General features: G+C 44.3%; 2 protein-coding genes across 2 annotated transcripts in view; one reads left to right on the forward strand and one right to left on the reverse strand.

Moving 5' to 3' along the window:
- The window catches only part of BSPH1 (binder of sperm protein homolog 1), a 33,804-nt gene extending 14,826 nt beyond the window's left edge, over window positions 1–18,978 (reverse strand). The window contains exons 1-5 of the mRNA XM_037516877.1: window positions 18,858–18,978; window positions 18,183–18,329; window positions 17,152–17,261; window positions 14,072–14,219; window positions 541–739 (exon numbers count right to left, since the gene is read on the reverse strand). Coding sequence (XP_037372774.1) covers window positions 541–739; window positions 14,072–14,098 — 226 coding nt within the window. The 5' untranslated portion in view covers window positions 14,099–14,219; window positions 17,152–17,261; window positions 18,183–18,329; window positions 18,858–18,978. The remainder of the gene's footprint in view (window positions 1–540; window positions 740–14,071; window positions 14,220–17,151; window positions 17,262–18,182; window positions 18,330–18,857) is intronic.
- Window positions 520–9,546, forward strand: ELSPBP1 (epididymal sperm binding protein 1). Its single transcript, XM_037516876.2, has 5 exons — window positions 520–589; window positions 5,301–5,438; window positions 6,490–6,636; window positions 7,986–8,144; window positions 9,389–9,546. Exons 1-5 carry the CDS (start codon window positions 520–522, stop codon window positions 9,544–9,546), a joined length of 672 nt encoding a protein of 223 aa, XP_037372773.1.
- Window positions 18,979–20,949: the final 1,971 nt, after the last annotated feature.

Genomic DNA, 20,949 nt, shown 5'->3' on the forward strand with positions numbered 1-20,949 from the left:
TGGATGAGGAGAGAATGGAACATCAGTGACATCAGGACATTAATGAGAGGAACCTGATAACCTTTAAGGGACAGTTGGTAAAAACCGGATTTTGACAAGTCACAGTAGAGACAGAGAAAAGAATGAATTCAAGAATCATTCAGAATGGATGATCAAACTAGATTCAGTGACAGGTAGGACAAGAGAAAGGAGACAGGGAGAGCAAAGTTGAGAGGACGAGGAGAATGGCGGTGGCTATTATTCTGACTGCTATGACCTCACACGAACTCTCTGAGTGTCTAGAACTTTCTGCCTGGAATGCAGTAAATACTCAGTAAATGCTATATCTCCACTTTCCACCACTTTCCTCTCCATAATGACAGTATAAATGTTTTCTTTTCCACAAGATTACGTTATTCTCTCTTACCCTCTGGGGATAGAAAGAGAAATGCCATGCATGACATTAAACCTGCAAGTCAGGAGAGAAAGAGAAGCACAAATGTTATCTTCCTTCACTCTAGAGAGAAGAGGCCAGCTGCAATGAACCAGTGGTCCACTTACCTGTTGAGATGGACAATCTTCCTCCTCTACTCCTCTGAGATGAGTGGAAGTGAGTACAGTGAGAGATGCTGGGAGGATCCGGGCACTGGAAAGATGAAGGGGCTAAAGTGAAGATTTCTGGATCCACGTAAGGGGGAGATGGTGTAGGACAGACAGATCTTGGCCAAGCAATGTCACCTCTCTGAAGTCCGTTCTCAACCTATCAAAGAGGAATAAGGGCGTTTTGCTTCATGGGGCTATTTGGAAGAATAAATAAAATGATGGATAAAGCATCTTTCATAATGCTCAGCACACACTGGGGGCAGATGTAAATATGTTCGTTCAAAAAGAGGGTGCTATAGGATTCCAATAGGTTGAATCTTCAAACCCCAACCTAGGTTCTCCCTTCATACTCTTTTTTTAAAAAAATTGTGGTTAAATATACAGAACATAAAATTTACCATCTTAACCACTTTTAAGTGTAAAGTTCAGTGGTGTTAAGTATATTTACATTGTTGTGTTGCCAATCTCCAGCACTCTCCAGTTTGCAAAATTAAAACTCTGTTTCCATTAAACAATTCCCATTCCTTGTCTCCACCAACTCTCAGCACCCACCATCTCCTGGCACCCACCATTCTACTTTCTATCTCTATGGATCTGAGTCCTCTATGTATCTTATAGAAGTGGAATCATACAGTATTTGTGTTTATGATGACAAATTTATTTCACTTAACATAATGTCCTCTTCTAATCCATGTTATAGATCTGCAAATAGATAATTATATGCTTTGAGAATTGGTTGGTAAATTTGTAGATATCTGCTCAGAGTATTCAAAGAGTGAAGGAGAGTATCAACCCAGATTAAACCAAGTCTTAGTGGATGACTAGTAAGATGTAAAGGTAGGAAGAGAGGAAAGGCATTCAGGGCAGAATGAAGGGCATGAGAAAAATCCTAAAGACATGAAAGAATATGGGATAGGGTCAAGGAAATGTTAATCAGGAGTGTGAACAGAGAGGTCAGCAGGGCCCAGATTATGGAGGATTTTAACCCACTTAAGAAGATTAGACCATCTGCTCATTACCTTTCAGATGGCTAATAGTATCTAATATATATTGATCCTTACAACTCCCAACAATAACCTTAATTCTATGTACAGGGGGTATCTTCATGCTCCCCTCCTCACCTATGGATACCATAGACTCAGTGGTGTCTGTAATTGAGAAAAAACATTGATGATGATGACAATAGTTCATATTTGTTGAGTAGTAATCATGTTCCTGTTATCCTATTCTTCCAGATATGTTGCAGCTATTAATGAGTTTAGGCTTTAAAAAACCAAGGCCAAAATGTCTGAGACCCAGAGCTAAAAAATGCAATATTACTTGAGGATCACAATTGCATCAATCCAATGCATTGGTGAGGCTCAAAGATGGAGGTCCACCTTTTCCACTTTCTCCCAACCCATCTGTCATTACTACCATCACCTATGGCAGATTGTACAGAGTAAGAATCTGGTCCAGAAGAAGGGTTGGGGTTACTGCTGTCTCTTGTTCACCTGTATTAGTAACAGAATAACTGTTGTAACAACTCCAAAATGTCAGTGACTGATATTCACATCAAACTCATGCAACACTTCAATATGGGTATTTGGTGGGAAGCCCTTTTTATTGTGATTCAGCAACACAGGGCCTTTCTTTTGTGTAGCTCTACCATCGCTATGGCCTCTTCAGGGTTCTGTTTGTCAGCGTTTCTCAACCTTTGCATTGTTGCCAGGACATTGACTATTGATGGAGCTGAATGGCTTTGTTCTGGAGGGCTGTCCTATGCATTATAAGATGTATATTTACATCCTTTACTTCTACCCAGTAGACTTCAGTAGCCTCAATTTGTTCCTCTCCCAATTTTAACATCTCAAAATGTCTTTAAATGTTGACCAATGTCAAAGTTATGAACTGGGGGATTCAAAATTGCCCCTTCTTCTTCACTCAAAACCACTGGTCTATATTTTGTTGACAGACAGAGGAAGAAAGGAACATGAAGGATTGGTGCTTTTTTTTTGAACCAGCTCATGGTGAACATCATTTCCACCCACATTACATGGACTGTAATTCAGTCACATGGCTCCACCCAACTTAGGCAGCAAAGTGGAGCCAGAGATTCCAGTTTGAACCCAGAAAGAAAAGAAAGTGAGGTCTAGTGAGCTCATGGAACTTTTGCTTCAACCATTTTTGCAACAAGAGCAAACACCCATGCACACATGTATACTCGTGCACACACACACACCCAAATAACCTATCCCAGTATTTTACTCAGGGTAATCCATATTCCTATTTCTTTTTTTTTTTTTTTTTTTTAAAGGAATTTTTTTTTTAAATTTATTTATTTATTTTATTTGTTTGTTTGTTTTTGTTTATACATGCACTGGGTACAGTCAGAAGCGTGGGAGGGTGAGAGAATTCACCAGAGCCAGAGCAGGGAGCAGAGCAGGCAGAAGGACCGAAGTACACTGCTGAGGGGAGCAGCGGGCGGCAGGAGAGGTCTGCGCACCATGTGGGATCCTCCTCCGGTGGCCGGGGAGCAGCTGGGGATCGAACCGGCGCCGCAGAGGCCGCGGGCAGCTTCGCAACCCAGCGCTCAACCGCTGCGCCACCGGGGAGGCCCCATATTCCTATTTCTGATGGAGGGAGGGTGGGAGAGGGGGAGACACATGAAGGAGATGGCAAGATGTAACTGAGGAGGGAAGCCGTGATCCTGGACTAATAGGTGGGAACCCCAAGTTCTTATTCTGCTCAACAAAGGGTACAAATTTGAAATGATTCCTTATCATCTGTGGGTCTTCATCTCCTTCTCAATGATCAGAAGAATTTGGGCTAGAACAGCCTTACTTAAGCATATGATGCAGGGAACATCCATTTCTAGCGCTACTGAGTAGAAAAAAAAAACAACACAACAAGGCAACTCAATATACTTTATAGCTCTCTTGCTAATCCCTTGTTGCTTGCATGCTGACTTGTCTGATGTGTCCTTCATTAAAGAAACCTGTTGAACTTTCTTTTACATGTCATTATTTTATTCTGTTGGTTAATTCTTTTTTTTTTTTTAAGATTTATTTATTTATGCATACAAGAGCTGGGGTACAGGCCAGAGATGCAGGGGGAATCCTCTGGTGAGAGGATTCACCAGAGACAGAGTGGGGAACAGAACGGGCAGATCTACTGAATACACTGCTGATGGGAGCAGGGGGCGAGACAGGAGAGGTCTGCTGCATGCGCCATGTGGGTCTCTCCCTGGCCAGCTGGGGATTGAACTTGTGCTGCAGAGGCTGCGGATTGCCTCACAGTGCAGTGCTCAACCCCTTGCACCACCAGGGAGGCCCTCTGTTGGTTAATTCTTAAGCATCTGCAAGGAGCAAGCCACTATTTGCAGTTCTCAGGACCCATAATGTAAAAGTAAAGTCCCTGTCCTCAGACAGAAGGATAAAAAGGTCAGGAGTTGTGTTTCCTACATTTTACTCATCCAGTCTCAATATTTGCCCAGGCTGCCCGCCACCAGCACCATCATTTACTCAACAGTTTTCTTTAAATGTGCTCACTTTTTTTCAGCTTCATACATCTATTTGCTTTTCCCCACCTTCATCCCTTATACTCCCTTGTCCATTTCTCCCATACCTCACCCTCTGAGCCTCAGATGCCTCATGTCTTTTATTCACATTCGCTAATTTTTTTCTTTGAAGTTTTTATTGAGGTTACTTGGGTTTATATTTGCTTATATTTTGGTAGTATAGGAGTTCCCTCCTGGTGATGCTACCATTGCACTCTCACCACCAAAGCTCCCATAGCCGACACCACAGTCCATTGTTTTGGTTAGTTTCTTACTTTGCTCAATCATCAGTCATGTAAATGTCCAGTATTTGTCTGTGTCATCCTGACCTGATTTACTCCACATAATCGTCTCCAACTCACTGCCATTTTGCTGTAAACGGAAGCCTTCCCTCTTTCCTTATGACTGATAATAAATAAATTATAAAAGAACAGCTCACACCAACTGTACCATCTATAAAATCACTACTACTTGCCATAAATAGGAAATCCAAATACAAACAACTACTATGAAAACAAAAGCTTACTATTAAATTCTATTCAAAGCTATGATCTATGTAAGGTATTGAGTCTGAGTCCTTCCTAATTCTCTTGGGTTAAAAAGGGACATTGTGCTTCAAAATTGTTTCACATGTGGGCCTCCCCAGTGGCGCAGCAGTTGAGCGCTGGTTTGCCAGTTCGATCCCTGGCCACCAGGCGAGGTCCCACATGGCGCGCAGACCTCTCCTGCCACCCGCTGCTCCCCTCAGCAGTGCACTTCCTCAGTCTGCCTGTTCTGCTCCCCACTCTGGCTCTGGTGAATTCTCTCACCCTCCCGCACTTCTGACTGTACCCAGTGTTTGTACAAATAAATAAATAAAATCTTTAAAAAAAATTGTTTCACATGTGACTTTCTGTTACCTTATGTGACTTGTGATCCACTAATATGCATCATGTAGGATGTCAGTAGGGTCCACACTGAGAAGCAGTGGTGTAGTTGAACCATGTATCCATCACTGTTTATGAAACTCTTCCCCAAAATGCCCATGGTCCCAACATATCCTCAGTCCTTGTATATCACTAGGAAGTTGGATGATAGTGGAGCTGGGCAGCCCTCACTTCACCACGAGAAACAAATCCAGGCTCATCCTTGGATCACCTGTTGAGACTAATTCCTGCCTGTTTTCCCTTTTGTCTTTTAGGCAACAGTGATGCCTGTGTCTTTCCCTTTGTCTACAGAGGGAATGCATACTTTGCCTGCACCAAAACCTATAGCATCTTTCCTTGGTGTGCCACCAAAGCGATTTACAATGGAGAGTGGAAGTATTGCATGATAGAAGGTGTGTAGTGTGCTAAAGTGGATTATGAGAGAGAATGTGGGCAATATTATCACATGTGCAGATAACTGATCACATGAATGTGTGTGTAGAAAAAACACTTTGAAAGATGAAATACTTGCCTCCCTGGTGGCGCAAGGGGTTAGGCACTGCACTATGAAGAAATCTGCAGCCTCTGCAGCATGAAATCGATCCCCGGCTGGCCAGGAAGAAACCACATAGCGAAGCAGACCTCTACTGTCTCGCCCGTAGCTCCCCTCAGCAGTGTATTTTGGTCAGTCTGCCTGTTCTGTTCCCCACTCTGTCTCTGGTGAATCCTCTCACCTCCCACATCTCTGGCCTGTACCCCAGCTCTTGTATGCATAAATAAATAAATCTTTAAAAAAAAAAGATGGAATACGAGTGTTGATCACAATGCCTGCTCTTAACGGTTTAACATCCTGCTTTTATTTTTTAATTTTTTGAAATATTTATTTATTTATGCATACAAGAGCTGGGGTACAGGCCAGAGGTGCGGAGGGTGATAGGATTCACCATACAGAGTGGGGAGCAGAACAGGCAGACTGACTGAAATACACTGCTGAGGGGAGCAGTGGGCGAGTCAGGAGAGGTTTGCTGCACCATATAAGTCACCTCCCTGGCCAGGGATCGAACTCATGCTGCAGAGGCTGCAGATAGCTTCATAGTCCTGATGCTTAACCCCTTGCACCATCAGGGAGGCACCAACTTGCTTTTAATTAAGTCTCCTTCAGCCAGACCATCAAGGGTTCCTGTAACTATGACCACTGAGATTGCTTTTAATTAAGTCTCCTTCAGCCAGACCATCAAGGGTTCCTGTAACTATGACCACTGAGATTGGAATCCTATTGGACAAGCTTTGAGGATGAAAGGACATCGACTAGACTTTCTTCATTAAATGCTTGATGAAATGAATGTATAAAGTCTCATCCCAACCAGATGTGTGTTCTGTACTTTAGTGACAGATGCATGGATTGGTGATTGAAAATGAATGAGTAGAGAAAATCAAATCACCCTTGGACTCCTTTCCCTCTAGATAATGCCCGATGTATCTTCCCCTTCATCTATAGAGGAAAATCCTACAGCACCTGCATCACAGATGGCAGCTTCTTGGGAAAGCTTTGGTGTTCAGTCACCTCCAGCTTTGATGAGAAGCAGCAGTGGAAATACTGTGAAACAAATGGTGAAGTAGTGGAACAAGGGAGGCGGGTGGATAACAGGGACCCTCATGAAAAGGTGGTGGCAGGATACAAAGCAGAGCAACTAGGAGAAATCCTTTAGGAACCAAGTGTCTTTTCAAAGTACACCATGACCATCACAAGAGATAAGAGTGTCCTGAGGCCATGTTCCCCCAACCCTAATGCTAATGAAAAACTAGTTACCCTGACAACTAAAACCATGGCCTATCATTGTGATATTGGTTTCCAAGTATTTCTGTTTCTACCGTGGACAATAACAAGATTCATCAAATGTTGGCTGCCTCTAGCCTCTCATCCTAACTCTATACAAACTCTTCATAAAGACTTCCAGAAACTCCGTATCTAATATCTCTTTGTCCCTCTCCAATGAAGCCCTGTGATGTTATTTTTTCTCCCATCTAGTGGCTGTCCAAGTAAAATTAACTCCTGCCCAAGGTCATACTCCTAGGTGATGAGATTTAATGTGTTCCCACTTAACATTGTTGCCCCCATAGAGATGGAAATGTAGGTGAGGTACCTAGTCATAAGCAAACTTAGTCCTGTATAAAATCCTAATTATGTTCTTCCCTTAACACTCAAAAAATCTTAATCCCCTATAAAAATTTGTGAGAAGGATTCAGAGTCTTCAAGAACAGTCTTTCAGGGCCTCCCTGGTGGCGCAAGGGGTTAAAGCACCACACAATGAAGCAATCTGCACCTCAGCCTTGGCAGCATGACTTCGATCCCCGGCTGGCCAGGGAGCAACCCACATGGCGAGGCAGACCTCTCCTATCTTGTCTGCTGTTCCCCTCAGCAGTCTATTTCAGTCAGTCTGCCGGTTCTCTTCCCGCTCTGTCTCTGGTGAATCCTCTCACCCCCTTCTCACCCCTCTCTCATCTCTCTGGCCTGCACCCCAGCTCTTGTATGCATAAACAAATGAATCTTTAAAAAAAAAAAAAAACCCAAAAATTAAAAAAAGAACAGTCTTTCAATACCATTTCTGAAAAGTTGAATGATCTGATGTTGATTGAAATGGTTTTTCAGGAAGTTCCTGAGAGGAGTGATAAAGTCATTTGCAAGTTTTATGTTCCCTAGTCAAGAATTTCCTGGAGAGATGAGTAGAATTGGTTTGACAAAGACTCTGGGACAGTAAAGCCTTGTGAGTGTAGACAGTAAGCTGTGTGGGTGTTAATGGTTTGGGTGCTCTGTAAGATGGATCAAGGGCAATGCTGAGAGTAATCGCTATTACATGGACTTCCATGAGCTAACGCACGATGCTTGGTTTGTGTATGATAAATGAAAGCTCTTTTTCATTGTCCCTTCTTGACTTGTAAACTTTCCCCTTCATTTTCAGAGTATGGGGGGAATTCTTTCAGCAAACCCTGCATCTTCCCCTCCATCTACAGAAACAGTGTGATCTCAGAATGCATTGAGAATGAAAGCAACAAGCTCTGGTGTCCAACCACAGAGAACATGGACAAGGATGGGAAATGGAGTCTCTGTGCTGACACCAGTAATCTGGACCCTGCTCTTCTACTCAGCCCCATATCTAAATAGTTCATACTTTGTTGGGTGGTTGAGGAAAAATGCAAGAAGAATATTCTGTGACAAGTGAATGCTATCTTAAATAGTCATATATTCAAATAGGTTAAAATATTCAGGGTCCCCATAGAAAGTTTTCTTGGAATACAGTCATGCCCATTCCTGGAGGGACAGTCTGTGGCTGCTTTCTGGCTACAAAGGCAAAGTCCTTCGGTTGTAGCAGAGACGCCATGATACTCAAGTCTGGAAATATTTATTATCTGGCCCTTTGCAAAATAGGTGGCTATAGAATCATCTTGACCTGTTAGCCAACACTTCTTAACAGGTCACCCTTGGATCCCATTTTGAGTTTGGGATAAACAGATGTAGATTGGATGGGGTGGGAGTCACGGAGTCAGGGAAGCTGCCACTCACAAATGAAAGCACAACCCTTCCTCTTTACCATTCCTGTCAGCAGATCCTGGTTTGGGTGGCCTGAGTCCTGGGACAGGCTCTCTCTTTTAAGTCTCCCAACTCTCCATTTGGGTCTTGCATGAACCTGGGGATTCGTGAGCTAGGATTGGGTCATTGAAGTTTATTGGGTTCTGAATCCGTGGTGGATCCATCGTGCCACGGTTTCTTGGGGAAACTGGGTGCCCGTGAAGTCTTTGGGCACATTTTCTCAGTGGGTCAAAAACATATAACCTGGTTTCATGTGTGTTTCTGTTCAAAAATACCTGATATGATGTACAGTATTCCCATTGAGTTCACTGCCAACAGCACTGTAATTTATGCCTGAACAAAGCTCAACTCATAAGAATTTTCTCTGTGCAGCGCATCGCAGTATTGCTGTGCTTAGGACAGTCCCCACTCCTCCCCCAGCGCTCTGCTTGGGGCAAAGAAGGGGCTTCCTAGGCTACCTAGGAGGGAACAGAATGGGGGCTGAAAGAAAAGGCAGGACTTCGCCCAGTGGGAATTGCACGAGGAATGTGGGTGACAAACTTCTCACCACTCTGTGTGTCCACAAATGACAGCAGAAGTACCCCGTGCTTTGATTTGGGGGTTGCAAAGAAATCTTAATGAGTAGGCAAGCTGGCAAATTTGGGATCTGTGAATCAGGAGGCCCTCGCAGGCCATGGGCCCTGCCCTCTGACCCCCATAGTTGGTGCCCACTCCATTCCCTAGGAGAGGGTGGAGGCTTGCCTATCACCAATCTTCCTCTCTTCTTCTCCCTAGGAGTTTCCTCCTTGGTGCCGGGCTTTCCCTGCCACTTCCCGTTCAACTATAAAAACAAAAATTATTTTAACTGCACTAACAAAGGATTAAACGAGGACTTTTTATGGTGTGCAACCTCTTATGACTATGACCGGGACCACACCTGGGTGTATTGCTGATGCAAAGGTAGGTGAGAGCAGGGAGCACCCTTGGGTGTGCAGGGCTGATGAGCAAGACAAGCTCCATTTCCCAAAGACGAAATGAATTCCCCAGCACCTACATGTATGTCTTGGGGGCTGGGGTAGGAAGGGTGGGGACAAGGGCAGGTAAGGGGACTAAGGCTCCCAAATTAGAAATTGGAAGACTAGAAGAAATTGGGGTGCCTGTGTGAAGCAAAAGAACAGGGGAAGGAGGTGGCACACTTTTTCAGGCCCAGAAAGGTATCATTCCAAGTTTTAGATCTGAGAGATTTTAGGGGGTGAAAGATTAGGAAAGTAGACTTTCTTCAATAAGAATACGAGATGAGAAGATAATCCCTAAGGGTGATAATCCAGGCTGCCCTGGACCCCTGTAATCATGGAGCCACGTGTTACAAGCATCACCCCCACCACCAAGCAGCTAAGTAAAAGACAGGGTTTACTTCCTTGCCTGACTGCTTGGGTGCCCTCCTCCATCTCAGCCTATAAGCCATCAAATATATTTGCAGAACCAACTTCACCCCCCTTTTTTCTAACTTTCCCTTCTGGCTTCAGTGGTCTAAAGGCTATAGGGATTCTTTCTACATGTCCTCCGTGGGTCAACTGGCCCAATCACTCTTTAATTTCTAAACTTTAAAAGTAAGGTGAAGCCATTTCATCAGACGTGTGGCCAAAACTCCACCACCCCTTCCCCTCAGGAAGGGAAACTAGCGTGGTTAGCCTTTCACCATACACATGCAGTTTATGACAGCAAAATTAGGGATTCTTCCTGAAATTAGACTTGGCCATGAAAATTATCTTCCCTGAACAGAGGAGAGGCAAAGAAGTGGGTTTGGGACTCTGGGGACCATCTCAGGGTGGATATTAGAAATACCTAGAGCTCCCTAGTCCATGGGCAGGACTGAAAGCATTTTCAGTGCCCAGCCTGCATCTTCTACCCAACAGAGAAAAGCTGTCTTCTTGCAGGTACCTCTCCCTCAAACTTATCACAAGAGGTGAAGTTGGGGTCAGAGTATGGACTTTCTAGCTCCAATGAGACAAGTGAGGGGCAGAGGGTGTGTAACTACCCTCAATTCAGCTGCTTCCTCTTCCTTGAGTCTTGAAAATCAACATGAAATCATAAGGAAAACAATAACATTGAAGTGTTATATAATGCAGGGTAGAACAGCATTGCCTAGGTCTCAGCCTTAAAAATCAACATCCGTATTTGCTACCTTAGGCTCACTGCTAAACGTCTAGTCACTTTTACTGACAACTGACATTGCCCCTTGAGTCAGTGCACACCCATTACCTGAATGTTGAATTTTGATTCTATTTTCAAGATTTTCAAGGGGAGGAGAAACATCTTCAGAGGACGACAGACCAATGGAACCAGGAACCTGCTTCACCCTTTTCATTGCCCCTTTCAAACAGTCACTTCTAGAAACACTCTGTCTAGTATCTTGCCTAATCATTTCATCCTTTGAGGAGAACAGAGGGAAAATGTGGCATCACCACCAATAACGGTGACCAAAATTAAGTTGGCAGCTCTCTTTTCCTCAGCCTAGAATGAGAGCTTTCTGAATGTGTGGTGAGGGGAACAATGGTGACTGAGCTGGTGTCTCATGGCAGGGAGACAGGACTCTCAGCCCAGAAACCCTGGGAAATGTTTTTGCAGCCAGCTCTCTTTCTGGGAAATCCAAGATTTGGGTGAACAATGATAGGTACTTATTAAATCATTAATAAATTGATATATAATGTAGGGTAGAACATCCACTACAATACCACTTATCCCTGCCCCATGTTCGTGGCAGACAACAATAATGAATTATAGGGGCCTCCCTGGTGGCGCAAGGGGTTAAGCACCACACTACGAAGCAATCCACAGCATCTGCAGCACACCAGGGAGCAACCCACATGGCGCAGCAGACCTCTCCTGACTCTCCTGCTGCTCCCTTCAGCAGTTACTTCGGTCAGTTTGCCTGTTCTGTTCCCCACTCTGTCTCTGGTGAATCCTCTCACCTCCCCCACACTTCTGGCCTATACCCCAGCTCTTGTATGCATCAATAAATAAATCTTTAAAAAAATAATGGATTATAGAATCTACTTCTTGTGAGCCCAGATACAATTTTATGTAGTTATTCCCTGTCTCCTCCTTCCCTTTCCTCTCTCTACCCTTCTTGCCTTATCCTCTTTCTTCCTTCTTTCCCTGGGGTTTTGTCTATTATATTTTATTCACTGCTATAGCCCTTGCTTGGAAAATTGCCTTCACCCAGCAAGCTCTTCATATAGTGCTATTGAGTAAATGAAGTGTGGAAGGAGGGAGAGATGGGAGATGAAGAAGGGAAGAATGAATGAAAGGTATGAAGCTTGCAAAGAACATGGTCTTAGGACCATTTGCAAACTGACTGAGAGTGGCCATGGTTGGCATTAGGAAATATTTTATTCTGTCTCCTACTGCTGTCCATCAAAATGATAGACCATGAGGCTACTGGACCAATCATCCATTCAATACACTGACTTCATATTCCCCAAGGGAGGAAAAACTTGGAGGAAGGTGTGAAATGAATCCTTTATTCTGAGGGCATTTCTGGGAGGAACCTGAGAGTGCAGCTGGCAGGCAGAGGTGAGGAAGGTGGAAGAGATCCTTCTGGCTTCATTGTCACCATAGAGGGGTGGAGTGGACTCCTAGCTAACAGGGGTGACCTCCCTGAGCAGCAGGACAGACAGGCATGAAGTCCAGGGACGGCTTCCTGGCCACCTGGTGGAGCTGAGGATTGGGAGGATCCTGGCCTTTCTGCAAGGGATTAATTCTCCAGTGATCACCTCACCCTAAATCTAGATAATCCAGCTTTGTGATTTAATTCCATGACCTGCATGTCTGACTCAGAGAGAAGGAAGTAGAATGTCAGAGGGAGGGAAATACACTGCACTTCCAGGAAATCCAGAAAAGGGGAGAGTAGTCTTATTTGATGAACCATCTCTAAGCCAGCTGAGTGAGAAGCCCCGCTGCTGCCCGTGTGATTGATAGGCCTCCTCCATACCGAGGGAATTTGAAGGAGCTGAAGCAGGGAGGGGATGTTGAACTTTTTGACAGTCTGACAGGAGAAAAGCCTATTCTAACCCGGGAGGAAGCTGGAGGAGAGAATCTGGCAGGTCTTAGGGATTTAAGGCTAATCAAAGATAACCTTGGAATTTTTGGAGCAGCCACTGGACCCAGGTACTGTTCAGATGTCCATCTAGTCTTCCTTCTTAATCTAGTTCTAGAGCTGGACTCTCCTGGCCCCTGTCCATCCCCCAACCCGGCAACACTCTCATCCACACTGCTAACCTCCATCCACACTGCTGCAAGGGCAGGTCCCACACATCCTCCCACCCTCCGCTGTGGGGATCTGGTCCTCCAAAGTGGCCAATTTGTGCTGACCAGGTGGAGTGTGACTGGGACTTCAAGAAATTTCTAAGCACGACATCATTTTCACAAACTCTGCCAAGAAAAGTCCCTGGTGAGGCATCTGTCAGCATTCTCTTTTCAAGACCTTATGTTGGGAACCACACATGATCTTTGGAAAATGACTTGGTCCCTTCTCCCTCCTGGGGGTTCTGGGATTGTTCCTTATATCACAGGGGTTTTAAAGGTTAAAACCTTAACCCTTAGTTAAGGTGTCCCACAGGACACACTATGTGTTAAATAGTCACTGTGAGTATCTCACTTCATCTTTTCTTTTCTTTTTTTTTTTTTAAGATTTATTTATTTATGCATACAAGAACAGGGTTACAGGCCAGAGGTGTGTGTGTGTGTGGGGGGGAGAGGATTCACCGAGACAGAGTGGGGAACAGAACAGGTAGATCTACTGAAATACACTGCTGAGGGGAGCAGCGGAGAGACAGGAGAGGTCTGCTGCGCCATGTGGGTCAGCTCCCTGGCCGGGGATTGGACTTGTGCTGCAGTGGCTATGGTTAGCTTCATAGGTTGTCTCTTAACCCCTTGCGCCACCAGGGAGGCCCTCTTACTTCATCTTTTCAACCAGTTCTGGAGCAGGTAAATATCATTTTATAGAGAAGCAAACAGAGGTCAGTGAGGTGAACTGATAACCCTGAGGCTACTTGGGTAGTGAATAGTGGACCCTGGGATGGACACAGATGGTGTCTGACTTAGCTATGACTTAAAATCAGATGAACTTACTGGCTTCATCCAAGTTTTGAGGTCAACCTGTCCTTCCTTTGCCTTAGGGTGGCCTGAGGATCCTTCTTAAAAATCTCTCATTCTTCTTCCAGATCTCCACTGATGTCCACTGGACACCTGGGCCTGGCTACATCCAGCAGGTAAGCTGGTGCCCAGCAAAAAGTTATTAGGTGGCAATCATGCAATTGACATGGACTAACTTTCCTTGTTGGGAATTACAGAGCAGAGATGATTTTGAGAAGGTCCCTCACTCCCCTGCTACCACTATCACCTCAAAGTGAGGGAATGACCAACTTACAAATCACATGGGGAGTGGAAGTGGATTCCCACAGCCGCTGTCCCCACCTTCAAACTTGACGGTGCCATCTCCATTCACATCAGCTTCCTGGACAACCTCGGAGATCTCCTAGGGGGTGAGCTTCTCTTCGAGAAGACTGTGCATGGCTTGTTGCAGCACCCTCACGGTGATCTCTCCGTCTTCATTGGTGTCGAACTGAATAGGAGCAGAAGGGGGTGGAATAAATAACAACAATGATGACGACAATGGCAATAATAATAATAATAGCGATGTTCATGGACGCTCACTGTGAGTCAAAAACTAAGTTAAGAACTTTTGCTGGGCCTCCCCGGTGGCGCAGCGGTTGAGCGCTGGGTTGCGAAGCTGCCCGCAGCCTCTGCAGTGCCGGTTCGATCCCCGGCTGCTCCCCGGCCGCCTGAGGAGGGTCCCACATGGCGCGCGGACCTCTCCTGCCGCCCGCTGCTCCCCTCAGCAGTGTACTTCGGTCCTTCTGCCTGCTCTGCTCCCCGCTCTGGCTCTGGTGAATTCTCTCGCCCTCCCGCGCTTCTGACTGTACCCAGTGCATGTATAAACAAAACAAACAAAGAAACCAGCAAACAAATAAATAAAGCATGCCTCTATAAAAAAAAAAAAAAAAAAAAAAAAAGAACTTTTGCTCACCCTCTGCTGGGATGTCATTTCTGCAAGGGCAGATGATTTGGATGGTCTGGTTCACTGTTCTGGACTCAGTGGCCCAAAGAGTACCTTCTACTTGTGGGCTTAAATATTTGTTGTATTAATGAACTACCTCCAAATCCTTACACTGCACATGATTAACCAATCTACTAGAAAGCCGAGCATGTTTTATCTCTAAAACTTTGTCTAGGAGCCAAATACTCTTCTTGAGCTATGCTGAGGCACCATCATTGCTTGCCTCCTACTCAATCTGGTTCCCACCATGACCTTGCTCTAGTCTGTTCTTCACACGTCAGGACTTCACATTTACATTCATTTCAAACATAAGTCAGATCTTGTCACTCCCCAGCTGAAAACCCATCAGTAGCTTCCTGCCCCACTCAGAATAAAATCCTAACACTGAATGCAAACTCCTACATGATTGGGCCCTGTACTTGGCAACACTGAGACCTCATTTATTTCATGCGACTGTAATAATTTTTTAAAAAGCATGAATTTTTTTTCTTTTTTAATATTTAAAGGGCAGGTTTATTATGGAAGGGATAAAACAGCTAAAGACACTTGCATAGACACAAGCAGGCAGGAAGAGCTATCCCAGAAGGGACAGGTTTGCTAAGAGAGGCCTGCATGGTTGCAGGCAGGTGGCCTTGACAGGTCATAGTCAGGCAGGAAGGCTGCTGCCCAATAGAGGGAGAGAATTGGTGAAAAGAGCCACCTGGATAGTCACAGGTGGGCAGTGGGAGTGCTGCCCCCAGCCTGTGCAGAGACTGAACTGATATAGTCTTCTTCTGTTTGGGAGGGGTCACTCCTTGTGAGTTGTCAAATTGGTTGCTAATTTTGGATAACTATGTAGAATTTGAAAGGGACCGAATCTACAATAGGCTCAATTTCCATATCTTTACCTTTGGGGTCTGTTGGGCTCCATCTCCATATCTTTAGATCGTGCCTCTGGATACTAGTGTCAACCAACCATGCCTTTTCCTGTCACACTCTTTCCAACTCAAGCATCCCAGTCTCTCCACTTCAAGCACCCCAGGCTCCTTGCTCTCCTGCAAATACACCTTCCAGCATTTTCACCTGCTCCTCAGTCTGGAATATGAGTCTCTAGCACAGCATGGTCCCAGAGAAATACAATGTTACCTTGTGGCTAATTTAAAATTTTCTAGCAGCCATGTTAAAAATAATTTAAAAGGAACAATTGAAATAAAATTTTAATTGTCATTTCTATTAAAGTCAATATTTCCCATATGTTACCATTTTGGCACATAACAGATTTAAAACTTATAAATGAGCTGTGATGCGTTCTTTTTATGCACACTGGATTCCATAAAACACAGGCCATGACCTTGGGAAGTCCTTTGCATGTGCTTAGCAGAGCTAGTTAACATGCTGTCAAACAAGGCTGCTTGAGCAAAGTGTGCTAAGTCTTCATCCAGGTGTATTTTACATCTGCAGACCTAAATTGTATCAGAAGTATTTGATGCCTATTTAGTTTTCAAAAAATGAGTATGATTGACAAGGTGGATTCACATATCCAAGTTGCTCCAATTGGAAGCTCTCCAGTAATGGGATTCGAGTATGTGTTTATAAACAGAAAGGAACCGGATTTATATCCAGTTGACTGTCACTGGAAATGAAGTAATTTAATTGAAACAAAACAAGGTGAGATACAATTAAAAATTTGGGTCCACAGTCTCACACTCGCCACCTGTATAGGGTTCAGCAGCGCTGTGGGCCCAGGTTTGAGACACAGTGTTTCCTGTTCGAGGAACTGGTCAAGGCAGCTTTAGATCATTTGATGAAACAGGGAGGCAACACAAATAGGCATCGATATCCAGGGGTTTGAACCCCCGTTTCCCTGGCACCCAGGCCTTTGTGTCCAAACACCACACTATTATTTTTTCCTGCCTCATGTCCTTGAATTCTAGCCTCATGTTCTTGAAGGTGCTCTGAATGAAGAAAGCATTTTCTCAGGGCATGTCAGTGAATCTCAGCAAGCCTCTTATCCTCCCTGCATCTTGTGTTTGAAGTGCTTCTTCTATATGTGGGTTAAACCAGATTAGCTCTTTGAGTTCCCTCTTTGAGATTGCTCTTTTTCTTGAGAGTGCTCTTGTTCCTTTTTCCTGTTACAGTTACAAAGGCTAGAGGCTCTAACGTGTTTGGGAGATGGTGGGATCTTGGAGAAAATTTATAATTTCACTTTCCTCCCATGTATGATAGGGAAAAAAGACTCATTATTGCTAATGTTGTGTGTGAGGATTATATTGGATGAAAGATATAGAGCACCCTGTCCATTGCAAGTGGCTGGAATATGTTGTTTTCTTTCCCCAATAATCTACCATCATTAGGAAAAAACAATTGGCCTTAGTGGGTTCTGTCCACAGTTAATGACTAAACATAGACCTTCAGGATGTCCTCAATAACTTTCAATTTTATGAAACTCTGAACTCACTTCCTTGAATGCATCTCATATCTCTTTGATGCCGATCATCCCAGCTGTCTCTGTAAGCAACCTAGGGGCCATCAGCGCCACGAAGTCACCAAAATCTACACAGCCACCCACTGAGGACAGAAGAGACAGATTTAGTGAGATCCCATAGCCTGCAACCTCCCATAGCTTCCATTTTGCCTTTCAAGTTTGTTAAGAAATAGATCTGCTTCAATCCTTCTGCCTCCCAAGAGCTTTATCTTTCGATTGTCTGGGAACACTCTTGTCCCTCTAATCTGAGTGGGCAGGGTGCAGTAGGGTGGAAAGAACTGTCCATGTGACCAGTTTCTTAATTGGCTTAGTTCTCTGTTCCCTCATCTGTAGATTGGAGATTATGAGTGGAATGAACACCAAATCTTTCATATATGCATCCTATCATGTCCTTGAATTCAACCTTGTTTACTCAGTAAACAAAGATAATTGAACCCAGCTGCACACTCAAAATCAGTTCTGGTCACCATCTAAAAGGCCATCCCCTCTATGATGACATTCATCATTGCTACCTCCAAATACAAGTTTGTTTCTAATGTCAGAGGCAGGTCCTATCTTGTGCTCCACTGATGCATCTCTGTGGGAACACTGATAACCTACACTTAATAAGCATTTACCACTGGATAAGCTTTTACCTGCATCAATACCTTTATCCCTTCCTTCCACAATCCATACCATCCTTCCTAAAAACCCATGAGCTAAGGAGACATAGCATCTTTACTCAAAAGATTGGAAAAGACTCAAAAGAGGGTTCATTGTATTTCTCAAAATCACCACAAATAGTAAGTAACTGAACTGGGATTTGAACCCAGATGCCTCTCATCCTTTTAAGTGCTGCCTCCCAAAGTAGAGTCTGAACTGCTTCCTTTCAAACTTCTAGACCCTCGTACACTTCCCTTCCTGTCTCCAATCTACTATGCACCCTCCACAGCTCTCCTAGTTCTACCCTTCGTCCTCTCCTAACTCCAGTCATCCTCCCACCCTCTCTCAACCTTGGGTCTCACAGTTCATGCAGATTTGCTGGCCCAGCTCAGTCAGTTCTATTTCTGTGGGCATGTAATAACCCATTGTCCTCATGAGATTCTCCAGATCCTTACACGAGATGAACCCATCTTGGTCCTTGTCAAACTCAAGAAATGCTTCCCAGAACTCTGAAAGGAAAGAGAGAAGAACTTTGGGGGAACTTGAAACAGTCAGTGGGTGGGAATGGCATCCCTTGACACCATCAATGAGGCACCAATTTGTATCTTTTTAATTTTTATTTATTTATTGTTATTGAAGTACCCTTGTTCCATATACTTGCCAGTGTTTTGACAGTATAGGCCATGCCCCCTCAGGTGCAATCACCATAGCTCTCCCTCCACTGAAGCATCAACAATTTTTAGAACAGGATTTCAGGGGTCTCTATGCACTGCCTACTCCAGACTCCTCTCTTCACTGTCCGCATCTTCTGGTCATTAAACTGATCTTTTTCAATCCTGGACCTTAGGGGTCAGTGGCCTATCTAGGGGTAAGTTTCCACAACCTCGCGGGCACACTCACGACCCTGTACTTGGGCATTGCAGTTAAGAGGCCACAAGTGGGGGGCTTTTTGCTGATGGCCTGGACCAAGTCCTGGTCCCCTACTAGATAGTGGACCTGAGGAAAGTAACTACATCCCTATACCTTAGCGTACTCACCTGTTCAGTGGAGACAATAAAGGTGCCCACATCTAGTGGGTCGTCATGAGGGTTGCTGATGGGTGAGGATGTGCTTGTCTTGGCTGATAATGGTTTTGTTCACAAGGACCCTGCAGGCATAGGGAGGAGTGTGTCCCTGGCTGGGTTTGGGTTTCACTGGCTCCCCCAGAGCCACACAGACATGCAGATGCCAGATATACAATAGTTTACACCTAATCAGATATCATTTTGCCATAAATATTTATTTGATAAAGAACTCATGTAACTCAACAACCACAAAGCATACCAACCAATTAAAATATGGGCAGAGAATCTAAATAGGCATTTCTCCAAAGACATACAGATGGCCAACAGGCACAAGAATTTAAAATCACAATAAGGTATCACCACACATTCATGAGAACGGCTATTCTCCAAAAGTCAAGAAACAAATGTTGGTGAGAATGTGGAGAAAAAGGAAGTCTCATCCACTGTTGGTGGGAATGTAAATGGGTGCAGGCACTATGGAGAATATGGAGTTTCCTCAAAAAAGTTAAAAATAGAATGATCCATCAATCACACTTCTGGGTATTCATCTGAAGAATATGAAAACACTAATTCAAAAGACATATGCACCCTTATGTTCACTGCAGCACTACTCAGTCAAGAGATGTAAACAATCCAACTGCCCAATGAGAGATGAGTGGATAAAGAAAATGTGGGCTAAGGCCTCCCTGGTGGCCTAGGGGTTAAGTTTCAGTGCTATCACGGCTGTGGCCTGAGTTCCACAGCCTGAGTTAGACCTCTAGCCAGAGAGTTGACCCACACAGGGTGCAGCAGACCTCTCCTGTCTCGCCCACTGCTCCCCTTAGCTTTCCTTAGGTGGATCTACTGTATTTCGGTAGATTCACCTGTTCTGTTCCCCACTCTGTCTCTGGCTTACACCCCATCTCTTGTATGCATAAATAAAAATAAATCTTTAAAAAAAGAAAATGTGGGCTATATACACAATAGGATACTCAGCAATAAAATGGTTGAAATCTCCTGCCATCTGTGACAAAATGGATGGACCTGGAGGGGATGATGCTAAGTAAAATAAGTCAGGAGAAAGAAAGATGATTTCACTAATATATGGAAAACAAAGAAAAAAAGCAAAACATAAAACAAACGTTTAGTCTGATCACAGAGTGGTGATTACCAGAGGGAGAAAAGGGGTGAGAGAGTAGTCAGGTCGATTGGCTAGTGGTGGGTACTAATGAACACTAGGTGGTAGGCGTGAGGTGATATATGGTTGCTGATATGAAAAACTGCACATATAAAACCTAGTGTCATAAAACTTGTATCTCAATAAAAAACCAAAACCATTGATTTGAACCTGATAAGTATGAACACACATTAATTTGCTTGTCCTTGAGGGTAGATGAGTATCAGTAAAAATTCTTTTAGTTATAAGAAACAAAAAACAAAGTGACAGAGGCATAATCACACTGGGATTTAGCTATTCCTACTCTCTTCCCCTTGGCCCCCCACCACCTATCTCCTTCCCCCACATACGTGAGGCCCAGAGACTCAGCTGCCGCCCTAGACTCACTAGTTAAGGGATGTCTCTGGGATGCACCTGACTTATTCCTCATGATGACAAAGTGGCAGCCCCAGCTCCAACCATCACATCTATAGCAAAGGCAGGAAGAAGGAAAGGGCAGCTTTTTGGGTCAGGAAAAATTTCACCTACTACAGGCCAGGCTCTGCACTAAGGACTAGGGATAGCAGAGTAAGCCCAACAGGTCCAGGCCCTGCCTACCTCATGTGGTGCAAAAAAATGGTGTTGAGGACTCTGAGGTCAGGCCTAGAGCCAGACCTCTGAGTCCCCAATAGTAACCCCAGGTAAGCTATGTACCTTCTCTGTCCTCACCTGCGAAACAGAGCTCTCTACAGAGCCCACCTAGGAAGAGAGCTATGAGATCTGATGAACCCATATATATTTATGTGTCAAGAGCTTAAGCTATCACTTTTCAACACAATGGCCACTACCTATTTGTGGTTGTTCAGATAACAATTAAACAAAAATTTAAATGAAATGCGCCTCCTCAATTGTACCAGTCACAATGTGTGG

The sequence above is a fragment of the Talpa occidentalis genome, unplaced genomic scaffold (genome assembly GCF_014898055.3).
Source record: "Talpa occidentalis isolate TD23 unplaced genomic scaffold, MPIMG_talOcc4v2.1 talOcc4.17, whole genome shotgun sequence".
NCBI lineage: Eukaryota > Metazoa > Chordata > Mammalia > Eulipotyphla > Talpidae > Talpa > Talpa occidentalis.